This window comes from Lampris incognitus, chromosome 1, assembly GCF_029633865.1.
Source record: "Lampris incognitus isolate fLamInc1 chromosome 1, fLamInc1.hap2, whole genome shotgun sequence".
NCBI classification, from domain to species: domain Eukaryota; kingdom Metazoa; phylum Chordata; class Actinopteri; order Lampriformes; family Lampridae; genus Lampris; species Lampris incognitus.
The window spans coordinates 98,618,719-98,644,939 of NC_079211.1; the positions used below are offsets into that span (position 1 = coordinate 98,618,719).

General features: G+C 42.8%; 2 protein-coding genes across 5 annotated transcripts; one reads left to right on the plus strand and one right to left on the minus strand.

Moving 5' to 3' along the window:
• Positions 1 to 5,951: 5,951 nt before the first annotated feature.
• Positions 5,952 to 11,119, minus strand: LOC130113151 (ATP synthase subunit alpha, mitochondrial-like). The gene is made up of 11 exons (XM_056280690.1): positions 10,966 to 11,119; positions 10,400 to 10,475; positions 9,767 to 9,936; positions 9,380 to 9,553; positions 8,937 to 9,103; positions 8,134 to 8,434; positions 7,571 to 7,795; positions 7,359 to 7,466; positions 7,077 to 7,221; positions 6,735 to 6,885; positions 5,952 to 6,616 (listed from the first exon to the last, which is right to left on the minus strand). The coding sequence occupies exons 1-11, from the start codon at positions 11,023 to 11,025 to the stop codon at positions 6,538 to 6,540; spliced, it is 1,656 nt and encodes a 551-aa protein (XP_056136665.1). The 5' UTR covers positions 11,026 to 11,119; the 3' UTR covers positions 5,952 to 6,537.
• A 1,700-nt stretch (positions 11,120 to 12,819) lies between these two features.
• ark2cb (arkadia (RNF111) C-terminal like ring finger ubiquitin ligase 2Cb) lies at positions 12,820 to 21,486 on the plus strand. 4 transcript variants are annotated; one of them, XM_056291247.1, is made up of 9 exons: positions 12,820 to 12,981; positions 16,713 to 16,854; positions 16,936 to 17,048; positions 17,315 to 17,443; positions 17,884 to 18,013; positions 18,284 to 18,388; positions 18,723 to 18,818; positions 19,420 to 19,523; positions 21,369 to 21,486. In XM_056291247.1, the coding sequence occupies exons 1-9, from the start codon at positions 12,908 to 12,910 to the stop codon at positions 21,484 to 21,486; spliced, it is 1,011 nt and encodes a 336-aa protein (XP_056147222.1). In that variant the 5' UTR covers positions 12,820 to 12,907. The 4 variants fall into 4 exon arrangements, 3 of the variants coding, with proteins under 3 accessions (XP_056147222.1, XP_056147221.1, XP_056147220.1); XM_056291246.1 differs by having other exon boundaries at positions 12,820 to 12,968; positions 16,745 to 17,075; positions 17,312 to 17,443; XM_056291245.1 differs by having other exon boundaries at positions 12,820 to 12,968; positions 16,745 to 17,075.
• Positions 21,487 to 26,221: the final 4,735 nt, after the last annotated feature.

The following is a 26,221-nucleotide window of genomic DNA, read 5'->3' on the forward strand; positions in this document are numbered from 1 at the left end:
CAAAGGAACATAAAACGTGTTTCTCTTTGCTCTGTTAGCTCAAGCTCAACTACAAACTCAGGTTTTGTCGATCCGCTAGTAAGTTTACACATACAAGGATATTGCATAGTAAAACAATGCAAAAAGTGCAATGTTATTATCAAACAAGGATGACTAAAAGAGTGTAAGAAGAACTGGAAGTGAGTATCTAAGAGTTTCTGGGAATATCAAGTGGGCAGGGGAGTAAAAGGATTTACGCAAAAAGTGTCCCTGTACAGGATGCAAAACAATAACAGAAAAGCCCAACAATAGGAGATTTTGACACAGTTACCAAGGCAGACATATCATGAGACTACCCAAGGTAAGTCTTCTTAAACCGAATGAAACCCGTCTTCTTTTACACTAAAGTACAGTGTAAAAGACTTGGTTCCTGAGTGAGGCTGCTGTAGCAGACAAGTAAAGTTCTCCCACCGCCTTTTTACATTGACACTGTAAAGCAAGTTATGGCTTCAAGTCAAAGAAGCTAAGTGTGCAATCTGAGACCAAATTACCTCTGAAGGACGGATCTTAAAGGGACAGTTAACCCCAAAATCAAAAAAATACATGTGTTTTTTGCCACTTTGAGGAACAAAGCAAGTGCCATCCAGTTGCATTGTATTCGAGAGAAGGCAAACAGCTATATGACCGATATCTCCAAAACTCAGCAACTCACACCAAAATGATCTAGATGGACAAATAGCACTACAGGTAAGAGGAAAAACATGTATTTTTGATTTTGGGGTGAACTGTCCCTCTAAACTAAGAGCATATATTTTGTGTTGGATAATAACAAACCAGGTTTGAGAGGGTCATGCTTTGTGTGATGGGCCATCCCATAGAAACCACAACCACAGGCATGTAAAGAAATTGCACAGCTCTTAAATCAATGGATGCATATTTGTGGCTGCAGCAGCAATGCGGTCGTTGACAAGTACGGAATTGCATATAAGAGAACAGATTGACCAATTGCCGTTGAGCGCACTAGACCTGAGCACAGGTCTTCTGCCAGGAGGAGGTCGACTTGACTCACCCAGAGGGGTTGCTGTCAATTGGTAGGCCCTGATCCTTGACTTTGAATGGCCGGGGATCTGATTTAGAGCTGAAATCCTATTACGCCGTCTGAGAGAAGTAAGCTGAAGGGACATTTTGCACTCCCTGACTTGCACTATGCCGCACCTAGAAAATGTCAACCTATGTTGAGCGCTTTGGGTGTCTAGAAAAGCGCCATATAAATGTAATTATTATTATGTTTGCCAACTGGTAACTGTCACATCTCACTTCCCTTTGGTAATCTTGTCACGCGTGGTGGGCAGTCACATGGTCAGACATTTTTTCATGGCGACAATTTTATAGGTGTAGTTTCAACCGAAAGCCATTGTTCAGGTGCACACAAAAGGGGAAGAGAAATCAACATTTAACTAAAATCCAGTGATATCTCATTCTCGCTTCTTTAATTGAATGAGTTTCTCCAAAGGGATTAATAAGGAAACTTAAACTGAAACTTAATTGTTTGTCCAGCTGGATGTCGAGGTCGTGTATTTTTAAAGACTGTATTTATATTCATACAAATTCCTCTGGAGTATGCTAAACTTGAGAGTAAACACTAATGTCAGAGGGCAAATTTTTCCTGTGGTAAAAGGTGAACAACACACAAAAGGCTTTTGGTGAAACTTGATGAGATGAAATATACTATATCTGCTTTCCCAGTTACTATACATTGAAAATAACAACAAGCAGTGACGCAGTCATAGCTAGTTTATTATGACCAGTGAAATGTGCTTGAGGGTTTGCAGGAAACGGCAAGAACACCACTGCAGGTTCAGACCAGATCGGCTGAATCATTATTACCATCATAGCTGACACATAGAGAGATATTGTGAAGTGTAGAAAAAATATTAGGAATACAAAAATACATGGTGCATCATGTCTCAAGGCTGATTTTGACATTTAACAAAAGTTTAAGTTGTAACAGCTTATAATGATTTCAACTCCTCGTTCACAAAACTTGTCAACTCTACAACCCATTTGTGTGAAATGTGAGCACGTGTTTTGGTGGTCTCTCTGTGGAGTCGTTGTTGTCACTCTGATCTAGACAATAGCGCTTATTGACACCACATTCAGTCTTGGTCACATGTTTCGCCTTCACTCACCAGGCAGCGCTGCTGCCGGCGACACAAGCACATCATAATGCAATTGCCGGCCAGAGAGACAGTCTATACAGTATTTTTAGATAAATAACTAAACTGTGTAATGAAGGCACTGCTTATCTTGGCCTCCCTTTTTAAGTTTCTCCCCCCCACTAGATGCCGTCTCTCCTTGTCCTAGCCATGAACAGCATGTGTTTAGACATGCTTGGTTGCTGATTTATCTATGAAGCATCTCATTTCTTCTCTTACCTCTTGCCAGATCTGATTTTTCTGCTTCTTATTGTTCTTGTTGATGCCTTTCTGGATGTCCTAATCAGACAATTTCATCCCAGCAGAACGCCAGATCTTTTGAGACAAGAGAGAAGTCCCTGTACGTACGTAAACTAACTGGCCGTGGGGCCCTTGAGACAGAAATTGTTTCGAGTCAGTATGAAAATACTCATGCACAGTAAGCATACGTAGGTGCTCTAAACATGAATAATCCATCACTACTGATCAACGTGTAAGAGACCATCCCATAATAGGGGAGGTGAAAGAAACTAATACTTTTTTTGAGCTGATTATTTATTCAACACATTTATTCAACATGACACAAAGAACTTACAACTTATACAATTACACTTGTTTCAACAATAATCAACATAGTACATATGTGTACAGTACATGCCTACACCTGAGAAAAAACAAGGAACAAATGCAATAGGACATAAAATACAAACAAAAACAAATACAACAAAAAAAAGGGGGGGGCTAAAGTTCTGGTATTGCCTGTATCAATGGTGACCATCTTTCAGCAAACTCCACGATGAAGACATCCTTTACCCTGTCTCTCCATTGTGTTATGCTGCGGGGGGAGGGGGAGGGGCTGCGGTTTCAACCAGGAAATGGTTATCTTCTTTTCTTCTTTTTTTTTGCTCTTAGAAGCAGAATTCTCAATAAAGAATTTAGGACACTATCTGTCATATTGTCCGGAAGTATACCCAATATAAAAAGTGCTGGATCTAGATTAAAGTTTATACCCAAAACCTGTTTAATCTCCTTTTGGACATTCTTCCAGAAATCCAGGAGCTTCGGGCAATCCCGGAATATACGTGTAAAATCCCCCACCAATCCACAGCCCCTCCAACATAGTTCAGATGTATTGCTATATTTTGAAGTGATATATGGAGTGTTAAAATACCGCATTTTCACCTTCCAGTCAAATTCCCTCCATGCTGGGCCGTTGGTTAGTTTATGTCCTGCTTTGAATGTTTCCTCCCATTTTTCTTCTGTTATTATAATATTTGTTTCCAGTTCCTATTTGTCTTTGACATCCATATTGTTATACACTGATTCATGCTGTAGTGCTTTATACATTTTTGATATGATGCCCTTTTTTTGTCTCTTCCTCTGTATATGCCATTAACAATTTCTCTAGTGTGGATGGTGTCTTATAAATATTTTCCCATTCCTTGTGTTTTTGAAGGTAATGTCTTAGTTGTAGGAATTTGTAAAAGTCATGGGCTGGTAGATTGAGATCCTGTGTAAGTTGTTCAAATGACTTCATGGTTTGCCCATTGAACACTTGTCCGATTTTTTAACCCCTTGTTTGCCCATTCTTTATATCCTGAGTCCATAATAGACGGTAAAAAAATCTGGGTTTGTTGCTACTTTAGTGGCCCTACAAATGGAGTTTGACAGCTCCACTCTGAGGAGCGAGATGGATCTGAACTGCTCCAGCTTGTTTGAGTTCTCTTCCTTTGGTATTCGTACGCCCTCTGCCTGCCTCCACTGGTCCGCTACAGTTCCCCTGCTTCATATCACCCGCAGAATCTTCCAGAGGATACTGAGGAGCTCTGGGCAGTGCTTGTACACCTTATAGGGTACTCCACTGGGTCCCGGAGCACAGCTGGCTCTGGCTTCAGTAACCACCTCCTGGACTTCCTTCCAGGTGGGCTCTCTGGTCTTGAACTCCACCGTGGGTGATGGTGTGTCCAAAAGAGCTCTGAGGGGCCCTAGCACTTGCTCTCTATCAGGGTCACTCAGCGTGTTGTGCAGGAAGTGGTCTACCTCTTCTTTAGAGCAGGCAAGATGACCGCTGTGCTTCTGCCCTAACAGCTGCCTTGTGAATCCAAATGGATCAGCTATAAACACAGTATGCTTCCTGGTTCTCTCCCTCCTCCATCTCCTGTGCCATTCTGCTCTGTGCAGGGTCATGAGCTTCTTCCTGATGATGTAATGGAGCTCAGCCAGTGGTGGTTTCCTCCTTGGTTGCTTACCTTGAACTGTCTTGCCAGAGTCTGAAGCTCTTGCTGCAGTTGGTGGATCTTGTCTGCCCTTCTGTTCATGGTGTAGTTGGGCCTGGTGGTCTTGCCCTCTTCAACACCAAACCTCTCTGCTGCAAAACTGACAATGACGGTTGTCGTCAGAAGTCATCTGTCTGCATCTCCCTTTGCTTTTGATATGATGATTCTGGCTGTGTCCTCGTCAAACTGGCGCCACTCTCTGTGTGGCGTGCTGGAGGCCACTTGATTTGACTCTGCTGAACTACTCTGCTGGGAGTCAGAGAGCTTAGCACATTGACGTTCTGGGCACTGTGGGGTGTCCCCGGGCCCAGGTCCTCCTGCGTCTCACTAGGAGTGGATCCTGTGCGCTGCGCTGCTCCCGTCTGCGCCAAGCATTTGGGCCTGACGGATTTTAAGACCATGCTTGTTCTTGCAGACCTTGCTGCAAATGCATCTTCAAGTTGTTGTAGATTTTGTACGTACAAACGATTGATGAACTGAATTGCATGAATTTGGTATTATCCATCCATCCATTATCCAAACCGCTTATCCTGCTCTCAAGAGTCGCGAGGATGCTGGAGCCTATCCTAGCAGTCATTGGGCAGCAGGCAGGGAGACACCCTGGACAGGCTGCCAGGCCATCACGAGGCCAACACACACACACACACACACACACACACACACACACACACACACACACACACACACACACACACACATTCACACCTAAGGACAATTTAGTATGGCTGATTCACCTGACTTACGTATGTCTTTGGACTGTGGGAGGAAATCAGAGGAAACCAACACAGACACAGGGTGAACATGCGAACTCCACAGAGGACGACCCGGGATGACCTCCAAGGTTGGACTACCCCGGGGCTCGAACCCAGCACCTTCTTGCTGTGAGACGACCGTGCTAATCAGTGCCACCGTGCCGCCCAAATTTGTTATTATATTGCGTGTTAATATGGCCTACTTTAAAAACAATTCAAAACTATTGTCTTGATCTAGAATCTGGGTATGCCCTCAACCAATACCTCAAATGTAATTCATTCATGGTCTCATTCCCATGTCACCTGAAAAAGAATAAATGTTTATTACCACTTTTCCTTCTGTTTATGCACATTACTATGACAGATTTATGAAGGACATGTGTACAAGATGAGCTGGTTAAGAACCTATCTAGAGGGTCTGGGTTCCACAACTCTCAAAATGGGATCACTACCACCTACTGGACACCATCAATTCAGCACTGGCTGAGAGTGAAATGTCACCTGCTGTGTCTAAATGTCAAGACATTAAATTTTGAAACTGGAAAATTTCATTACCACATATGAAGATGCCTCGTGTCTTATACACCCAATAAGGGCACAATTAAATCTTTAGTATGCTTCATGCAATGGCATTAAAAACTGGCACGACACAGATTTTGAGACTAATGAAATTTGTTCAAAAGCTACTTCAGCTAAAGGGGAGATGATTCAAGGTTGCAAAGATGGGGAAAAAAACACCACGAAGAGGGTTTTCTTTGCAACAACTGTCACCATGTTTATTAATTTTGTATCAAACAATTCACCCCATCAATCAAACCATGTTTTAGAAACAAGGCTTACACTTTCCGCCAGACAAGTATGGTGAGGCCCAGATGAGTAAGCGGGACTCTTCAAATTCAATCAATGCCATGTACTTGTCCTCAATATATATGATGCTCTACGCAGTTTATACCTGGGTTGACATTTTGATTTATGATTAGCCAGGTGCATTGTTATGCAATCCATTAATGTAATGTTGCCAGTATAATGGAACGTCAAGTATTTAATGCAACATAAAATTCATGACATCAATGTTTTGAAAACAACGCAAATGTCAATTCCCACGGCATATCATCTGCCACAAGGTAAAATTTGCTCAGGTGGACAAGTGGCCCATCATCTTAAACTAGTTTAACCCAGAAGTAGGAAGAATTTTACAGCGCAGTAGGGTTGTAAAATTTTATTCTTTGAAGAAATCTGTACATGGAGGTTTCCGCCTTCAGTGTTTTCACATAGATAAGCATAATGGGGACACAGACAAGTAGCACACTGAAGATCAAGTGGAGGTGCTATCCATTACTCAAAACTGGACAAGAAGTTCAATACAATCTGCTTCAGTTTGGCGTCTGATGCCTCGGAGATCTTGCCATCAGCCCTAAAAAACAAAAACAAAAAAAAAACAGTCAGACATTGACCTCTATTAGTTTCAACACTGGACACCGTTTTTTAAAACAAAATCTTTTAGTAGCAAAATAAATTGAAAAAAATCTCACCTGATTGCAGAGAGCAGTTCCTGGTGCTGACTGAGAATGTGCTGCAGGAAAGCCTTTTCGAATTTTGTGATCTTGCTGGGCTCCATCTTGTCCAAGTGACCTCTAACACCGGCATAGATTACTGTCACCTGCTCCTCAATAGCCATGGGGGCTGATGGGCAGGAGAGGCACAGCAAATCATACATGGCGCAATGCTCCAAATTCAACATAAACAGTCTTCCATATTGCTACACTGGAGTAATTTCCTTGCTCATTTTAGGTACTGATTGCTACTAGGAATGACACAAACAGATTTAACTGAATGGGACACTGGATACAGAGTACAAAAAAAAGTAGACTTACAATACTGTCCCTGTTTAAGCAGCTCAGTGAGCCTAACACCCCTGTTCAGGAGCTGCTGGGTAGCAGCATCCAGGTCAGAGCCAAACTGGGCGAAAGCAGCCACCTCACGGTACTGGGCCAGTTCCAGCTTCATGGTACCAGCCACCTATAAGAAGGGGGACAAAAGGGATTTAGTATTCTGATAACGAGGCCCGTTAGCTTTTGAAATGGACCACTCAGTGTCACTATACATGAGACTCGTCCTTCTGACAAATCTGCATTTATGAAGTCAAAAATGTTTACCTGCTTCATGGCTCTGGTCTGGGCAGCAGAGCCTACTCTGGATACAGACAGGCCCACGTTGATAGCTGGGCGGATACCCTTGTAGAACAGCTCAGTCTCCAAGAAGATCTACAACACAGAGATCAAGATGGTCAATATAAAATAACAGAAAAGATAGCTATAGACATAATTTCAGCCCAACAGACTTGAGGATAAAAGTCTGTGTGACTCACCTGTCCATCTGTGATGGAGATGACATTGGTGGGGATGTAGGCAGACACATCACCGGCCTGGGTCTCGATGACAGGCAGGGCAGTAAGGGAGCCACCACCGAAGTTGTCATTCATTTTGGCAGCTCTCTCCAGCAGACGAGAATGCAGGTAGAACACATCACCAGGGTAGGCCTCACGACCAGGGGGACGACGCAGCAGCAGGGACATCTGACGGTAGGCAACAGCCTGACAAGTGGAGAGAAATAACTCAAAATTTAAGCTACAATTCAAAGCTTGGATTCTCGTCTGGTGTCCCTTTGAGGTAAAAAAAAAAAAAGGGGATATTTCTTCAATTATTTACTTTGTGACGCTTTAACATAGCCTTTTAAAATGTGGTGCAAATGTCACAAATGAAAAAGAAAAAAGTGGTAGGCAAATTAAAATGTTAACAACATACAGAAAAATGCAACTTTAAAGAGGACTACATCAGTGCTTTTGAAATGTGGAGCTTTAATTTTGAAACGCTTAAGAATATAAATGAAATGAATGCATGTTGCTCCAATGTTAGCCCTGCTCTTTCGCACCTGCTTGGACAGATCATCATAAATGATCAGCGCGTGCTTTCCATTGTCCCTGAAGTATTCTCCCATGGAACAGCCAGAGTAGGGGGCAAGGTACTGCAGGGGAGCAGCATCAGAGGCGGTGGCAGAGACCACAATGGTGTATTTCATGGCATCAGCATCAGTAAGCCTCTTCACCAGCTGAGCTACAGTGGACCTCTTCTGACCAATGGCAACATAGATACAGTAGAGCTTCTTCTTCTCATCAGTTCCCTCGTTGAAACGCTTCTGGTTGATGATGGTGTCAATGGCAATGGCGGTTTTACTATAGAGAGAGTTTAGTTTTGATAAAGTAGCTCTCACCGGGAGTGCAAGCAGAGTTTCCTCACAAACATTTATTTGACATGGCACCTCGGCTGAATTCCAAAACACATCCTCTAATGTTGGAACCATCAATACATTTCTATTTATATAAATATAGGGGTCAGGCCTTAAAATAAATAAAAAGGGAGGCTTCTTTTTCCACATAGGGTCATGTAGACAATGGTTCAGTCTTAAATGATCTCAGAAAGAGTGAGATGCTGTTTGTCAGGGCCTGTCAGACTCATTAAATGGAGCACAATCATGATTTAATTAGTTTCATCTATGCGCCTGTGATTCTGAAATAGAATCTTCCTTCACAGGCAGTTACACCCTCCACTATTTTTTGGCGGTAAATCTTGAAATGCAAATCATCTCCATTTGCACCCAAGCTGAAAACCCCCAGTGCAGTAGTTTAGCATGCAGCAAATCTCAGTTGGAAGTTTGCACCATTTTAAAGTACTTACCCAGTCTGCCTGTCACCGATAATCAGCTCACGCTGGCCTCTGCCAATGGGCACCAGGCTGTCTACAGCCTTGATGCCAGTCTGCATGGGCTCCCTCACAGAGATACGGGGGATGATACCAGGGGCCTTCAAGCCCACACGTCTACGTGTCTTGGAGCCAAGGGGACCCTAAAAGCAAGAAATATATAATGAAGAGTCAATAGAGTAAGATAACTTTGTCAAGTTGCCCACATGCCCAAGTAAGAGAAGCTACAAGATGAACGCTACCAAAAGGAAAGTCGTAAGTTTTTACTAAATATGTAACCAATAGGCCAACATAGATTGTGGCGTTTTAGCTTTTAAGACAAATCTAGACTAAACAGTCTAATAATCTAAATCGCTTCAGTGTTTCATGTAGTTGGAAGATCTGATCTATAAAAATCGAGATGTAATGGAAGGTGGAACCTTTCCATCGATGGCATTTCCCAGAGCATCAACCACACGGCCCAGCAACTCGTCACCAACAGGGACATCTACAATGGCACCAGTTCTCTTCACGATGTCACCCTCCTTGATCAGCTTGTCATTACCGAACACCACAACACCAACGTTGTCGGGCTCCAAGTTCAGAGACATACCCTAAAGGAAAGGTAGATATTAATTGGCTTTTTTTTAAAAATAAAGTCCTTTTAGATTTTACACAAGGGCCATGTAATGACAGGATGTAAGACTGCTGATATACATTGCACCAACAAGTAATTTTTTTTGGACAGCAGCCCAGAAGTCATCTGCAGAAATTTTGTACAGTCTGCATGAAACAACCTGTACTTTAACATGCCTTATTGGCAATACCTTAAGTCCAGAAGAAAATTCAACCATTTCCTCTGCCTGGACATTCCTCAGTCCGTACACTCTGGCAATACCATCACCAATGGACAACACACGCCCCGTCTCTTCCAGGTCTGCAGAGGTGTCTGCACCCATGATCTTCTCTTCCAGGATGGAAGACACCTCAGCGGTGCCTGTGAATGAGGAAAAGATCTTTGCCACACAATCCTGCTTTTCCAGAGCAAGAAGCTTAATTGAATATGGGTTTTCTAGCATCATTCGATACAAAAACCTGACGCTTTCAAAAAAAAAAAAAAAATCAAATATGCTGTTTGAAGACAAATAAGGTTGACCAATAAAAGGCTAATCAAACTTCATATTTGAAAAATCAAACTTTCTTAGATAGTCCAATTTCAAACAACTATTGTGGTTTAAAAGAGTTGCATGCAAGTGTACATAATTCTCACATTGCTCTTAGGGCCATAAAGTTGTAGATGGGTTAAATGTATTTGACACAAAAGCGTCCTTGCAGCACTAGACAACCGATGACCTTTGTCCATTATTGGGGGCTAATTTGGGGACTAAGATCATTAGAATCTCTAACTAGGCTGGAGTCAAAGGGGATCCATGCTCATATTGTTCTTTTTGCTTTTTTACCTGTCTTCTGCAGCCATGGTCTGTGTGTGTGGAGGTGGTTGACCCCAACGCAGGCGGCCGGTACGGTCTTCGACACCTACGTTCAACAGACAACATGGATGCAGACAGTTTTACAATTTGCAAATAATATCCTGCATGGTTGCACAAAAAGAAAGGAATAGTGACAACGATATCGAAGCACTTCTACGCGGAGTCTGGCGTGTACATTTTCAAAGGCACGCGCTGTCAAAGCTTTCTGACCTTCAGAGCGTGGGCTGAATGAACACGGGCTGTTAGCATTAGCTTCCCTCGCTTTGCGAGCTATCATTATCAGAGGAAAGAAAAGCAAAAGGGAAACGCTGCATTGATAAATCTCACTGGGCTGTAATGATCCAAATGGTACCAATCCGATCATATTTCTTGTTGTTGTTGGAACTGCACGAAAAAAAGAAATCTGGGGTAATTGCATGACGGGAAGGTTAGCGGCCTGCGGCGTTACCCTTCACGCCTAAAAAAAGGTTCAAAATTACATTTGGCAAAATCGCAAAGCCGTTATCAGATGTCAGTTATTTGTCCTAAATACTTACAAATCCTGCCCTTTTGGGTAGGGTTCTGGCCAAAGCCGCTGCAACTCGCACGGATAGCATTTCTTCGTGGCGTATGTGACCTGTCCTCCACTTCTGCCAACGACCTGCCTGTGAAAGGGAGTATGTAATGGCTGAATGAACTCTTCTTCTTGCGTTTTAGCCACGGTCGGCGTCCAAGTCCTTAAGGCGCATTGCCACCACCTATCGGTGCGGAATGTGGGTCGGCGCGCTGTGGCAGCTAGAATAACGTTACACGACCCTCCCCTTACTGTTCTATCCTTCTATCCAGCTTCATGACAACGACACTAAAAAAAAGTCCCCGTACTAGCATGTCTCTCCTCTCTTTTACTTAAGACTAGTCTCAGTCCTATTCTCAGTAAAATGCCCCTGTCTTTCTCCAGTGTATGAATTCATGCATTTTACATTTTAAGTCAGCGTTTTAATTCCGTGACTTGCTCAGGCGCTCGCGATCTCCCGAACCACTGAGAACTCTCGTTTGTGAAGCCGGTCAACTTTAATGAATGGTTCCCCTTAACAAGTGATGGCTGAATGAACCCCCTTGTTGTTCGTGTTCATGTCATCAGTGCACGGTTTGAGTTTTGGAAAAGGAAGAAAAATGCATTTATGCGTGCTCGATAATCCAGGTAAGAAAATCGGAGAAAGTTGAATCAGTTTACCTGGACACAACGTTTATTGAGAGAAGCGTTTCATCAACTCATCTTAAGTGACCTACGCTTTAGTCTAAACTGACTGCAGGGATCCTCAACCTTATAAACAGCACAGTGGTATTACGACCGAAAACAACGATCGGTTCCATGTGCCGTGACTTTTCAATAGCAATGTGCACCATTCACCGAGGATTTGGGGAATAGCTGCAATCGAAGCATTGTAAGATGGCGACAGACGTACACCCCCACCCCCCGGTTCAGGGATGGTCCTTCCCTCTTCAGATGGCCTCTTTGCCTCCCCGTTTAAACCAGCGTTCCTCCCTGTCAAGGATGTGCACATATGGGTGTAGACTGCGGAGTCCCAGTCTGACAAAGCAGCTCTTCTGTGTTATGCCACTGGTGATCCGATCGTTGTTTTCGACCGTTATGCCACCGCATTGTTTATAAGGGTGGAGATACCTGCAGCCAGTTGAGACTGAAGAGGTCACTAGATGAGCAATGAAACGTTTTTGTTTTGTTTTTTTCTTCTTCCAATAAACGTTGTGAACTGGTGTGAACTGTGAAACGGTGAACTGATTCAACTTTCTGTGAAGAAAAAATGTAAGTCACTTATCTATATTTCTCATATCATATCACAGTTTTCTGCACAAAACTGCACATAAGTGCTGATAACACTGACACATAACTACCAACTGTCGGCACATAACTCAGCACATAATTCACAGTACATGTTTTATATATATATTTGCACTGCATACTGTACTGTACATTGGATTTGTTTTGCATCGTATATTTTATTGTTATTTTTCTCCCTACTTTTACTGGATCTGCGTTGGTACGTGCACCAATGAATTCCCTTTGATATCTGTACTGGCAAATAGTTTTCTCATTCTGGGGTTTTCCGATTCATATTTGATGCAGTGGTGTACTGCCTCTGTATTACATCTTTTTATTACCCCTGTGTGCATTTTTGTCGTACTGTGATCCGCGTTAACAGAATTTATATTTAAAAGGAGAAATGGCTGAATGACTTCTCGCTCACTTTGTGTGACGCCATCCGGCGTAAGGTAAGACTTTGCGTCAAGACCGGCGCCGCAACAGCGCCCCCCTCTGCGGCGGATACGGAATGACACGTCTGCTTTGTCACCGAAACCCTAGTCAAGTCAGTGGTCTGCCCGTGGTGCTAGCCAGCAACAACCGCCTGAATGTAGATCCGCGTGGGCTACTTTATCTCTTCTAATAACCCAGCGGCAAGATAAGATACGGATCCCAGGATGGTTTTAGTGCATGTCGGATATCTGGTTCTTCCCGTATTCGGCTCCGTAAGAAATAGAGGTACAGTATTTATGTCTCTATTTAATCCGGACACGTGCCCTGTTTATCTTAATATTCACTGCAGCTGCTGGCTAAGCTAGCTCCAGCTAACAACAGTTAACTGGAACTAGCTGGCTTCCTCAAATTGAAACGCACAAATAAACAAAACTGCTCGTGGCGTCAGACCAGTTTACTTTTCGTGCACTTGTGCTTTAATAAAGAACCGGGGGGGGGGGGGGGGGGCGAGATTTCCGAGTACGATTACGGCCACTTGAAAGAAATTTCGCCACTTAAAAGAGAGATCAGCCAACTGGCTGCTGGGCTCAGACTATTCCCCGCAGCGGAAACATTGCCGCGAAACATTGCACGTGTTCGGGTCCTGTGCTCTTGGAAGACGCGTTTTCAAAAACACACACACACACAGCCGTGGACCCTTCTCTCCATTTACTAACCAGCGGATATACCACCTCCTCGCAGAACTCGAATCGGTAACGTCAAGACAGTTTGACCCGCCCCGACGTTGTCGTTGTTTCGGTCCTGGGTAAAATACCACGAAGTAGACTGAGCCCGCTAGCTAGTCATCTTCTCGGTGGCTGGATGATGTCATTTGAAGATCATCCGCCGCTGCTGGCGCTTGCCGTTCTCGCCGCTCCTGCGTTTCATGTCGGTCTGATTGGATGGTTTGGATAATAGATACACGGCTAAACGAGTGATTAACGTCGACTGTCGAGCCGCCAATCGTGCAATTATTTACCGATTGGCCGCGCAGCAGCTGTTCGAAAGCTGTCTGGCGAAAATACCCGGACACCCCGTCACAGCAAAGCAGTATAAAGCTACAGTGTAACATTAATTTTATAACAGTGGCATTAATGATTTCATTGTGCTTTTATTTCTGTTCTTATTCCCTGTTTCATAGTATCGAGGCTGGCTCTACATTCTGCATTTATCAGATCTTTGTCGTCCCCCCCATTGTGTAGCTAATGATCATCTGCTGCTGTGTGGTGTGGCGTGGCCTCTGCCTGTTCTCTGCATTTAGCTGTATTGTGAATCCCTTCTTCATTTCCTCTTTCCATCAGAAGACGACATTGGTATTAAAAAAAAAAGCACCCCCTCCCAAGAATGTATTCAGTCATAGATTTTCCATGTAAAGCAGACTAAAACATAGCTAACACTTATAGCAGAGCACCTTTTGTCTTTTTTTTTCTGTCAAATTGCTGTAGCATAGAGTAAACATTTTTAGCTCCGTTTTAGATGATCAGTCGAATGTCACTGTGTACCTCCCATCCAGTCTTGATAGACAACATGCTGTAAATTCCTGTAAAGTGGATACATTTTGCATGATCTCAGATACTGCACTGCATTGTTGAACACCAGAATTTGGCTCATCTTCCTTCTCTTCACACAAGGTGCATTGTACACAATTTGAATGGCATTTCATCAAAACGCATGCAATTCGGAACCCTGTTCATACCAGTTTTTTTTATTTTTTTAAATTAGCTCAAATTGGGCCTGCTACCAAACACTGTCATGTTATCACTTGAAATGAGTAAAGGTACACTGCACCTGCAAACAACAACCTGCCATAACTGTCTCCATTTTTTGTGTAATCCTTTGTTCCCCTTGCAAATTTCAAGCTTTGAAACACACTGAAATCGTCAGGGCTGTTTGCCCACCTTGGGCAAAACAAAGCCATAAATTCAAGTAAGAAAAACATGCTCACTGGTGGTTCATCACTTCCTAATTTTCCCCCCACACTAACCTAAGGCCAAAATGCTATCCATTTCACAGGGATGCCTATCTCCTGCACTGCTAAAGAGATCCTCTATTAGTAATAACGTCTTATTGTTTGGTTGTGGTCTCTCTTTACCTTTTGTTCTGGTAATAGTACTTTTCAATGCATGGTTCACATTTATGATTCATATATATATATATTTTTTTGTTTTTGTTTTTCTACATTGACTAGTGAAAATCCAATGTAATCTTTCTGTAGTAAAGATGTACCCTGCTGTACTGGAATCATGTGCTGTAGCCAACACGTCTGCTCATTGGATGCTGCTTTTGTTCTTTTTTAACCCTATATGGAGCATGGTGGGCCTTGCCTTCAGTCTATGTTGTTTATTTTTGTTGCATGGAATTATTATTATTATTATTATTACAAACCAAAGACGAAAAAAAAACACAAATTCCACATAAACTAATATTTTTTCAATAAAGAATATAGTGTTTTTCCTAACCTTCAGTGTGCTTCTTGCTGATTTCCATTTATTGTCCCCCCCCCCTTCCCCTTATCCCTACCTGGTCCCCTGTCCCCCTCCCTCCACCCCACCCACCTTCTTTCCCGCTGTGACAAAGATAGACAATGTCCATGCTTCCTTCATCACAGGGCCTGAATGAGTCTATCTGCTGCCATTCATGGTGATTGTTTCACTGAGACACTTGAAAATGCAGCGTGCTACTTAAGAGTCTTGTCTTGAGCCTTTGACCAAGGCACCAAGGTCATCCTTTGTTTGGTCAACTGTAGCGATGGGCTATTGAGTAGAAAGAGGGGGGAAAAAAACGACATGGGAGGGAGGGTTCACTTTAATGCATTACTTATTTTTCCGGGATGTGCTTTAGCCGTGCTGCATTTTTTTCATGTGTACTCACCGTAAATGCAATGTAGACTGCCTATTCCCTCATGATTTTTTAATATTTTAACAAGTTTCCATCAAGATTTGCTATGTGTCTTTTACACAGCCAAAGCAGATTAAGATTAAATTGCACTCTATTTCTGCAACTTCTACATGGATTGCACTCTGTTATTCTACTTAAACTTGAAAAGTTGTGTAAATTAACCCCAGTTTGAATTGTGTCAACTTGGCATTACAGACAGCAGCAGTACATTAATCGCTATTATGTGGCACACATTACCAGTTTTTCCTTTGCAAAGGGGTATGTCCAAAAGGCTTGAATTGATTCCAGATCTACTGTATCAACTTCTCAGGCCTAGCTTAATTAAAAGCGGGCTCTTTGTGAGTCAACGTGTAGTATTAGAAACCCATTGCGCCGCAGCACAAGTAGGCCCGTCTCTTTCCTCCCCCTCGAGCCCCGGCAGCAGTCAGATCCCTCCAGCTGCCAAATAGCTGTGGTTAGGGAGAGCAAAAAAGAAGAGAATGGAAATGCCATGACATGCATTCAAGCTATTTCCTCTTGACTTGTGGACGTTCATATGGGAGTGGATGAGGTAGAGCTGCTCTATGTGGGAGAAACGGATAACAGATTCGAGAGGCAGAATGTGAAATTGGAAAAAAAAAGGGAAATAATTTCATTTTCTGTGTGAGAATGATCAACTACAAGCAGACTTGTCCCCTAAAAGGTAAAATATAAATCTTGATTGTCAAATGATACATTTTCTCCCCAACACACTAGCCTCTGATTAACTTCAGAATTTTCTTAAAACTGCATTCATATATATACAGTCGCATCGGAACTGTCATTCTGGTCCAGTCTCTTGTCAGATAATGGCACAATTAGGGGATGACAAGCCAGATGGCAGAAAATAGATCCAAGAATGTTAAAGTGTATTTGGAAAGTTTGCACTTTGTGCAGGACTAAAAAAGGTCTTCATTTGCATGGTACTTCTGGTAATCATCATTTTCCCACCCCCACAGAAGTATTTTTCACCATAGGTAAGAGTTAGGGCTTCATTAAGATGCTATATCACAGACACACACAGTGACTCCACATTACACCCAGAATTAATTCCAGCTTATCGTTCGCGCTCAGCTGTCTTGACAAGTTCTCCCTATCCTTCGCAGGATCCCATTTCAACCGGCAACAACAGCAACAGCAGCAGCAGCACAGCCATGCTACCTCTTGCCGGCACTTCCAGTTAAGTCCTCAGGCCTCCCTGCCCATGGATTTCACCATGCCCCACCCAGGGCAGCCCCAATCAGGCATTAACCCTCACTTGGCCCCTCCTGGCCATCAGCATGGCCCGCCACTCCACCCACCCCTCAACCCCCTGTCCACACCCCAGTTCCAGGAAATCCCTGCCCCTCCCTTCCTACCTCAGGCATTACACCAGCAATACCTCCTCCAGCAACAGATCCTCGAGGCCCAGCACCGACACATCATGCCGCCCTCCAGGTATGGACCCACATTGCCTCAGTTTGCATGGAGGTATGAAGTAAAACACACAAAAGGAAAACATTAAACAATCAGTTTCATTTGAATTTGAGCCCATTAGAGCCACAAGTTTTTGAAAAATTCTTAGCCCAAAGGAACATAACATCTTGGCTGTGATCGCTGAGGTTTTTTTTTTTTTTTTTTACTGTTTAGAAAGACTTCATGTTATCTTAAGATGTTTGGTAATTGTCCTGTAGCAGACGCACCCCAGAGAGGGTTCCTCACCAGCCCCACAGATTGCGACCTGGGTACGAGTTTGCTCCCCCTCTCCATGTCCCTCCTCAGCCTGTGGTCCAACAGCCACGCTACCTGGCTGAGGGCACAGACTGGTAAGCGATTTAACTACCGTAATATAATATATAGCCCTACCAAGGCCAGAGACTTGATTGACTGGGGTTTGAATTTAAGTAAAAACACTGTCATTATATGCTGCTAAAAGACGGAACTATTAACTTTAGTGTCAATCCCAGTCAATCCATGCCAACATTTATAGGACAGGATATAAACCGTTAAGTAATTTTCCTCCATTGCACCTCCCATACATTTATTGATGTTGGACTTTGTAGGATAATATGATATATGATACTATATTAAGTTTTAATCATCATTGTTCACCAAATATATCTATTATCATTTTATTGTGTAAAAATCTACTGAGGCCCTGGGGGAATTTACCAGAAACCACACGAGATGTTACGTGAATTAAACTCAGCAGGTGATGCGTGTTTGTGCCACTAAGTGCTTGTTTCTATATTTGTTGTCTTGCAAGGGACCTGAGTGTGGACACTGGGCTGCCCCCCCACCAGTACCACATCCATCCGCTGCCGCAGCACTATCAGCACTACCTGACCTCTCCCAGAATGCATCACTTCCCCAGGAACAATGCATCAACGCAAGTGGTGAGCGCATCTCAGCCCACCTAATCTATCCCGACAAATGTTTGTGTAGACAGAGGTGAATCCCCTCTGGGTTTCTGAGATTAATCTTAATGGCGTCATTCAGTTGCAATATTACTGTCGTTCAGCGTGCACAGCGAAAGGACGAACTATTTCTTGGGGGTCGTGGCACATTTCAAAAAAAGCAAGCTGTGTCACAGAGGATGACTCTATCCATGTTTCTTACTGCCCGTCCAGAGCTGACGCTACCTTCCTTTACCTATCATCTCCCAGGTTGTCCATGAGATCAGAAACTATCCATATCCCCAGCTACACTTGCTGGCACTGCAGAGTCTGAACCCCTCCCGCCATGCATCTGCTGTTCGAGAAAGCTATGAGGTATGCAGCTTCCTTTCCCCCTCTTCACCAGACACACCCGTCTTCACTAATTTTTCATTGTTATTCTGTGACCAATGCTCTTGACAGGCTCAATAGTGTAACCAATTTTCTTATGTCAGATAACTCTGAAGTCCAGATGGCGTAAACACTGCAAGATATATTTAATTCTGTAATTTTTTTTTTATTCATGATTAAATTCCGCAGCTATCTTTTCAGGCACAGATATGATTTTTTTTTTTTTAATCACAACAGTACTCAGTGAACAGTCACCCCAAAGGACTGAAGAGCCTTCTCCCTCAGATTTTATCCACTGCCTATGTTGTTTCTTTTCTAGGAGCTTTTGCAACTGGAGGACAGACTGGGCAGTGTAAACCGCGGAGCTGTGCAGACTACCATAGAGAGGTTCACTTTTCCTCACAAGTATAAGAAGGTATGCTGGCAGAGGTATTTTCCTAGCAGAAAGTGGAAGCTGAGCATGATGTAGTGTGCGAGAGACAGCAGAGGGCAATGGAGAAAAGATGAGTCAGACCTGAAAGAATGGATTGAAAAGAGAGTCACGTGGGGTCGAGAGGAGTAAGAAGGCAAAGCTGAATGAAGCGGAAGGGTCATTGGAGGCCACTAGCTTCAAATTAGTAAAGCATTAAGACATATTTTCCTTTGCTAGATTAGCCAGCGAGGTCTGCAGTGTGCTCAACTCAAGGCTGGGGTGACTCATCCAGCCTTCTGCAGATTTGTGTATGAAATGAATTTAAAAGGCTGCATCTATCCCGCATCTGACCCAAATACAGTGAAGAAAGTGAGGAGACCAGATCATTCAGTGTTATCTGAATGGGAAACTGTTATTGAGTCTGGCCCAAAATGCTGAGTCAGTATTTCTGAAGATAAACAAATGATTGCCTTGGCAAGGTTCCTCTTTTCATGTTGTATGGGTTGACTCATGGATATCAGTGGCATAAAACAAACCACTTTAGCATGCAGCTACACAGAACACATTGTAAACTGAACATTTTTGCCTTTGCTGTTCACCTCAGAGAATACCCCAAGATCTGAAAATGTGTCTTGATGATGAAGAGCTGGACACAGATGAGAAGTGCACCATCTGTCTGTCAATGCTGGAAGATGGAGAGGATGTCAGGTACAGTCACACATTCATCTTATAGGGCTTTTCTTAACAGGAAAATGTTCTTTATGCAGATGCCAATACAATTGCAGATACCGTGCTTTACATACAGCACTTACTCCCTGAAGTTAGGCCTTCATTAATTTTTTTTTCCCCCCGGCCAATTACCCCACTCTTCCAAGCCGTCTCGGGTCACTGCTCCACCCCCCCTGCCGATCCGGGGAGGGCTACAGACTACCACATGCTTCCTCCGATACATGTGGAGTCGCCAGCCGCTTCTTTTCACCTGACAGTGAAGAGTTTCATCAGGGGGACGTAGCGCGTGGGAGGATTATGCTATTCTCCCCAGTTCCCCCTCCCGTCCGAATAGGCACCCCGACCGACCAGAGGAGGCGGTAGTGCAGCGACTAGGACACATTCCTACATCCAGCTTCCCGCCCGCAGACATGGCCAATTATGTCTGTAGGGCTACCCGACCAAGCCGGAGGTAACACAGGGATTCGAACCGGCAATCCCCGTGTTGGTAGGCAACAGAATTGATCGCCACACTTCCCGGACACCCTTCATGAATCTCTTCTATCCATTACGTGTGCCTTCTACTTTTCCTCTGCAAAAAGAGGTTCGTTTCGGTCAGTTCATGGCACCAGGTCTTCTTGAAATTCTCTTGGTGATTGAGGTCCATTCAATTGTACTCAGGACAACTCGGTCTGCTCCACTTGGAGCTGATGGGCTTGGGAACACAGAGGTTGTCATTGTGAGAGATTTGATTGGACCTGAAGTGTGAGATTAGCATTATCGAATGCTTTTTTTTTATTTTCATGCCTGATTCTTCAATGTGTCAGCTTTCCTATCTGAAAAGTAAAATGTCCTTTCCATTTCAAAACTTGGTCTTTTAGATTTTCAATTATACTTGATGGCAAAGCAAGAAAATTGACATGACTATTGATGCATTGAGGCATTTTGGAAGAGTTCCATTTTCCTTTTTAGCACTGTGGCAAAGCTCTGCCACTACCAGGGTTCTCCGGCACAGAGGCAACGGTGTTAAAAGAGGGCTCATCAGCCCTTTGTTAAAACACAAAGATTAAAAGCACCAGGACAGCACCAGGTTAAAGAATTTGGGTGAAAATTATACCACATGCAACTTGGGAGCTCTTTATCTTGAAAATGTGGTTTGGTGGCAACAACAGCTTTTCACATTGTATTAAAGTACATGCCCAGGGTAACAATTTATCTGACTGACCAAATGATTGAATTGGTTTTCTGTTATAAGCAGAATAGGGGGAAAATCCAGGATTTCTAGATGGCACATGAGGCTCCACTGAATACCTCTGGTTTTATGCTATGTAGATTCCTAAATAAGAAAAAGTCCTGCATTAAAACCTTCCCTAATTCATTCTGTGTATAGATGATAGGTTAGGATTTGATTACTTTCAAACTAGATGGTGAACAAAACCTTTCAGAGAGAGGGCTGTCAATTCCAATGCTGTGCTCAAACTGCATGCAATAATATTTTCATAGTGTCATCTATTTTGTTATTCTGTCAGCATTCAATTCCCTGAACCATTTATGCATGCTGTCGTTCCCCCTTGTTAAATTCTGTGGGTCAAAGACTTAAAGTAGAATACAAGTCTATGAGGAAGAAAAGTCGATGAGTCACAGGCAGGTCAGGGACCTAAAGGCCTCCCTTGACAGTAGAGTAATTGAGTTGAGTAACTGATGTTGCAAGGTTATTCTGTTTGAGATGGCGTTCTTAATGAGACCCTTGTGTTAGTGTCATATATTTTGATGTGTTTTCTTACATTTGATCTTGCTTGTTAAATTTAACAATACTTTAACCTGCTCTGTGTAATTCCTCCTCAGGAGGTTACCCTGCATGCACCTCTTCCACCAGGCGTGTGTGGACCAGTGGCTGGCCACCAGCAGGAAATGCCCCATATGCAGAGTGGACATTGAGACCCAGCTGACCCCTGACAGTTGATGCTTCCTGCCGACTCTTGCAGCATTGGATCTGGTCTTGTAATTCTCCGTTGCCTCCCCCTTGGGGGAGCTCTGCCAAACACCCCCCACCTTCCCTCTGCATCACTTAATGAGCCTGCCTTCTGAGCCAGACGAAGAAGACAACCAATGTGACAGAGGGATCAACAAAGCACACTCACACACAACACGACAAGGACTGGGTTGATGCATAGATAAGTGGCTTGAAAGGTGAACAGTTGAGCAGATTGGAAAAGACAGAGAGGAAAATGTATGGGCAGATGTGCTGAGGCTTCCCACGATGCTCTGTCAGATTGTGCACCCTGTGTACGTTTTCCCACCCAGCTCCTCAGAGGGAACCCTGCGACCTCCATCCTCCTCAGCTTGTGCGATGTATTAAGGCCATTACTGCGCCACTCTATTTAACTCCCTAACAGCCCTGTGAAAAATCCTTTAAAGCTGTACTCCACGCGATCCCTCAGCACATCTGTACAGAACATTATCAAAATGTTTAGCATGAGGTTGTCTGGTGTGAACTCTTGTAGCTGAATGCTTGTGGTGTAATGGAGTAATAGTACTGCATAAGTATTTACAGAGTAACAGTGTTGTGTAGCAAGCAAAAGATCTTCGCTTTGAGAAATGTGTATACGGGAAAATAAAACTAAAGAGAGAGCAGATACATCTCTAAAACAGGATAATTGGTATGTTAAGTCTTCATTGGCACTGAGGAAGGACCTAGCCGTGTAAAAAGGCCACAAAAAAAACCCAAACAAAAAAACCCCCCTCTCTCTCATGCCTAACACGGTTTTGGATTTACAGTCAGTAGATGCCATCGGAGTTGATGCTAAAACCGCTAACTTGCAGGCATGGCTTCCAGTGATCTGTGTAGTGTCGTAGTTGGGCCTCTATACCCTAGAGCAGAGGCCTCAGATGTGCATGCTGTATGGCAGGCTTGGGCTGTGTTGTTATTGTGGAGCAGTAGAAACAGGGATTGTGTCTGTGCATGTGAACCGTATACTATGACTCTGATGATCCCACTCACCTATAGAGGAAGACAAGAATGAACCTATCACACCACCGCCGCCACCACCACCACCACCCCTTTCCCAAACACATGCACACTCGTGTGCGCACACACACACACACGCACACGCACACACACACAAGCTCATCCTCAGTAGACCAAAGTTGCCCTTAGGCACCGATCTAACACCATTGTAGCATTTTTCTCCTAATGGTAAAAATTAGGATTCAAAGAGCTGGTGGTGGGTCTGGGTCTAACAGCAACTCCTCCGTGTTGCCTCATTCATGGCATGATCATGAGAGGCTGGCATGAGCTTTAGGATGCGGTGCCTGAGTCTTGCCGTTAGAGTGAATAAAGTATGACATTTGTATTAACTATTACCAGAACCTTATTGCCTATCGAACAAGCACATGTGATTTCTACGTAAAGTAAATCGCCTCGGTTGTGTATTGGCTCTGTTCATTTCAATCTAAGTTGCTCCCACCGTTTGATGGAAGACTGTGTTGGTGTTAACAGGGAAAAGACAAACTAGTTTGCCTATGGTATGTGATAGAATGTGTATGAATGCCCCCCCCCCCGCCGCCCCATGGTAGTAGTGTATGGTATTGCTAGAACGACCGTAATTTGTTCAGTGATAGAAGCCGTTTCCTCTATATCATGCATGAACCATGTTGGCGAAGTTCACTTGAAGGAGAGTGAAAGGGAGAAAAAGCCATCCATTTAAAAAATACCAAACAATTGTTCTTTATGTTAAGTTGGAATTTTACTTTTAAGTTTGAATTTATGTTTGATTGTCTCTTTCTTCCATTTTTTTTTTAACGTCATTCTTTTTTTTTCCCTCTCATGCCAATCTGGACATGGTACTAATATGCCGAGTCCTTGTCCATCTTTACCATATTGAAGAAATAGCTGCAATGCTGGGAAAACATATTTATTGTTGTTATAATGTAGCTTGTGTTTTGTAAATGCACTATAATATGGAGTTGCCTGATTTTGGTTTAGTGGTGTGGGGTCTACTTGTCCTAGATTATGTGTTTGTATTCAGTTACAAGTATCTTCATGCTTCCTTGTGTACTATTGGAGGGTAACTTGACTGTGTTGCGTTCTTTTTCTTTTTGTATGAAACCTCCATCCCAAAAAAACTACAGATGGATGAAAATGGAGGGTTGCTAGTTCACATAGAATGCTGTGATTAAAGATGCCTTAAGTATTTAACAATCATTATTTATTACTAACTGTAGCTAGCTAGCTATTGTGGTGGAATATTCAATGTCTCTATCTCATAACTTTGCAATTTAATCAATATATTTATTTAGAAATAACACAAAATATAAAAAAAAAGAATACCTCATTATGCATTGGTCGGTGGGGATGCTTCTGCATGCCGTCTGTGTTTTCTTTTTCAAAGGAGTAAAAAAGAAACTTGTTGAAAATTGACTTCGAGTGTTACAAACACTACTTTTAGCCAGCGTGGTGCTGTTGATCTGGGTTACATTCCATCCATGTCAATTTGTTTTTGTAACTTTGTTTTTCCTTTTTATTTATTTTTTGTTTGTTTTCCAATTATATACCTTGCTTTGGTCCCGCAAATAACCCCGATCAAGCAAATGATGGGATACAGCCCTTTTGTCTCCACATGGCTCTGTAATCAACATGCTTTTTGAAATACAATAGAGCTTTATTTTCCATAATCATATTTGATTCAGAGGGTATTTTAAAATGTATTATTTGTGTCTTTGTTTTTTTTTTTTTTTTTTTAAACCCACATCTTAAAGTGTATTATTTGGTACTATAGTATATTGCTGGCGATTGCAATGTTATATATGTGGGGGAGGGGAGGTAGCTAACACGCTAACTTGAGCTATTGATCTTATTGAGCAAATTTCTGGTATAGTACTGTGGTTATACAATATAGATAGCGTGTATAACGCCTGGGTATAATAAGCTAACCACGTTTTTGGTGTGTATTTCTTAATAATAATCTACTAATCTTGCATATTATTATACCATATATTGGATTGAAATGAAGCTGGCTGGTCTTACTATTATTTCATTTCCTGCTCTCACTGGCCTTACCCCCATGCCCTCCACAGTGTACCCCATTACTCCAGAGCGAACTGGACAGTAGCCATAGTATTAACTCAAGCTGGTGAACTGGAATGAACAGTAGAACTTAAAGCACAAGCTTTTTAATGCATGTCCTTCTCAGGTTTTCCTATGTGTAAGTGGGAGTAGCTCTGTAGATGTGTTTAATATGATGCTGTACCTTCTTGAATATTTCAGATGTTTCTTTGCTGCTGAGAAAAAAAAAAGTTGATTATTAACCTGCCAGTGAAAAAGGGAAGTGGCCATCTTTGTACAACACACTGCTGTTTTGCTGTAACCGCGCAATGTTTTATGATCTTGAGTATTTTATAGAGAAGTAGAAGTATGTATCAATAATATGAAAGCAATAGCTAAATCATAATGAAGAATAACATGATCAGTGAATATTGTGGAAAATCTTTAGATTCACTCTGGGTGGATTTTGTACTGTATTTATTACTAATGATGATGCAAAAAGTTGCATAGCTTAACCCAAACTGTTCTGTCTCCTTTTTTATTTATTGTCTTGTATATGATCTTTTTGTATGTGTTTTTCAAATAAACTGCCTAAAATGCTGAGAGAGTATCCAACAGTCTCATACTTCGTTCAATACTCTTTAGATAAGCCTGGTAGAGTAAAATATTAAAAAAGCCAGTTTAGATAATGAGAGTTTAAGTTACTGTTTGGTTTGTCTTGTTTGGAAGTCTCCAATTCTGGCCCTGAGTAGGCAACCCAACACACAGACTTGAATTAACAAGTCACTTACAAAAACTATCCTTGGTACCCAAATGTCTTTATGCATGCTCAATAATCCAAGTAAGGAAATCACAGAAAGTTGAATCAATTCATCTGGACACAACATTTATTGAGAGAAACTTTTCATCACTCATCTAAGTGACTTCTTCAGTCTAAACTGACTGAGTGGTCTCTTATGATGTTAAAGTGTCTTCATGTGCGTCCCTGTTGATGAAGCAGTGAATGTGGTCCATATGAAATTACAGGATGGCCCCACCCTTAACACTGACCAAGTGTGTCTGCTCCTGTCTTCAATCCACGTACTTCACATACAGGGGGGCAGTACTATAGGCAGAGGCATGGGTGTGCTATGGGTTCCCCACTCTCACCTGTAGTGGCCAACTTGTATATGGAAGAGGTGGAAAAGAGGGCTCTGATGTCCTATCCAGGGACACCGCCTAGCCATTGGTTCAGATTTGTGAAAAACACCTGGGTTTGATTTAAATCTCAGGACGTACCACATGTCACCGACCACATTAACTCCGTGGACAGCCACATCAAGTTCACCAGGGAGGATGTGAAAAATAACAAGTTAGCCTTCTTAGACTGTGAATTTGCAATTGGTGGTGGGAGACATTTGAATGTTGATGTTTAACGTAAACTAACACATACTGATCAGTACTTAAGGTTTGACTCTCATGATCCACTGGAGCACAAACTAGGAGTCATCAGGACGCTGTACTACCGAGCTGACAACATCCGCACTGACACAGCAGCCAGGGAAGGGGAGAAATCCCACATTAAACAGGCCCTGGTTAAGTGTGGTTATCCTAACTGGGCGTTTGTCGAAGCCGGGAAGACGCCCAAACAGGCAGCTGTTGTCCTTCTCCTCCC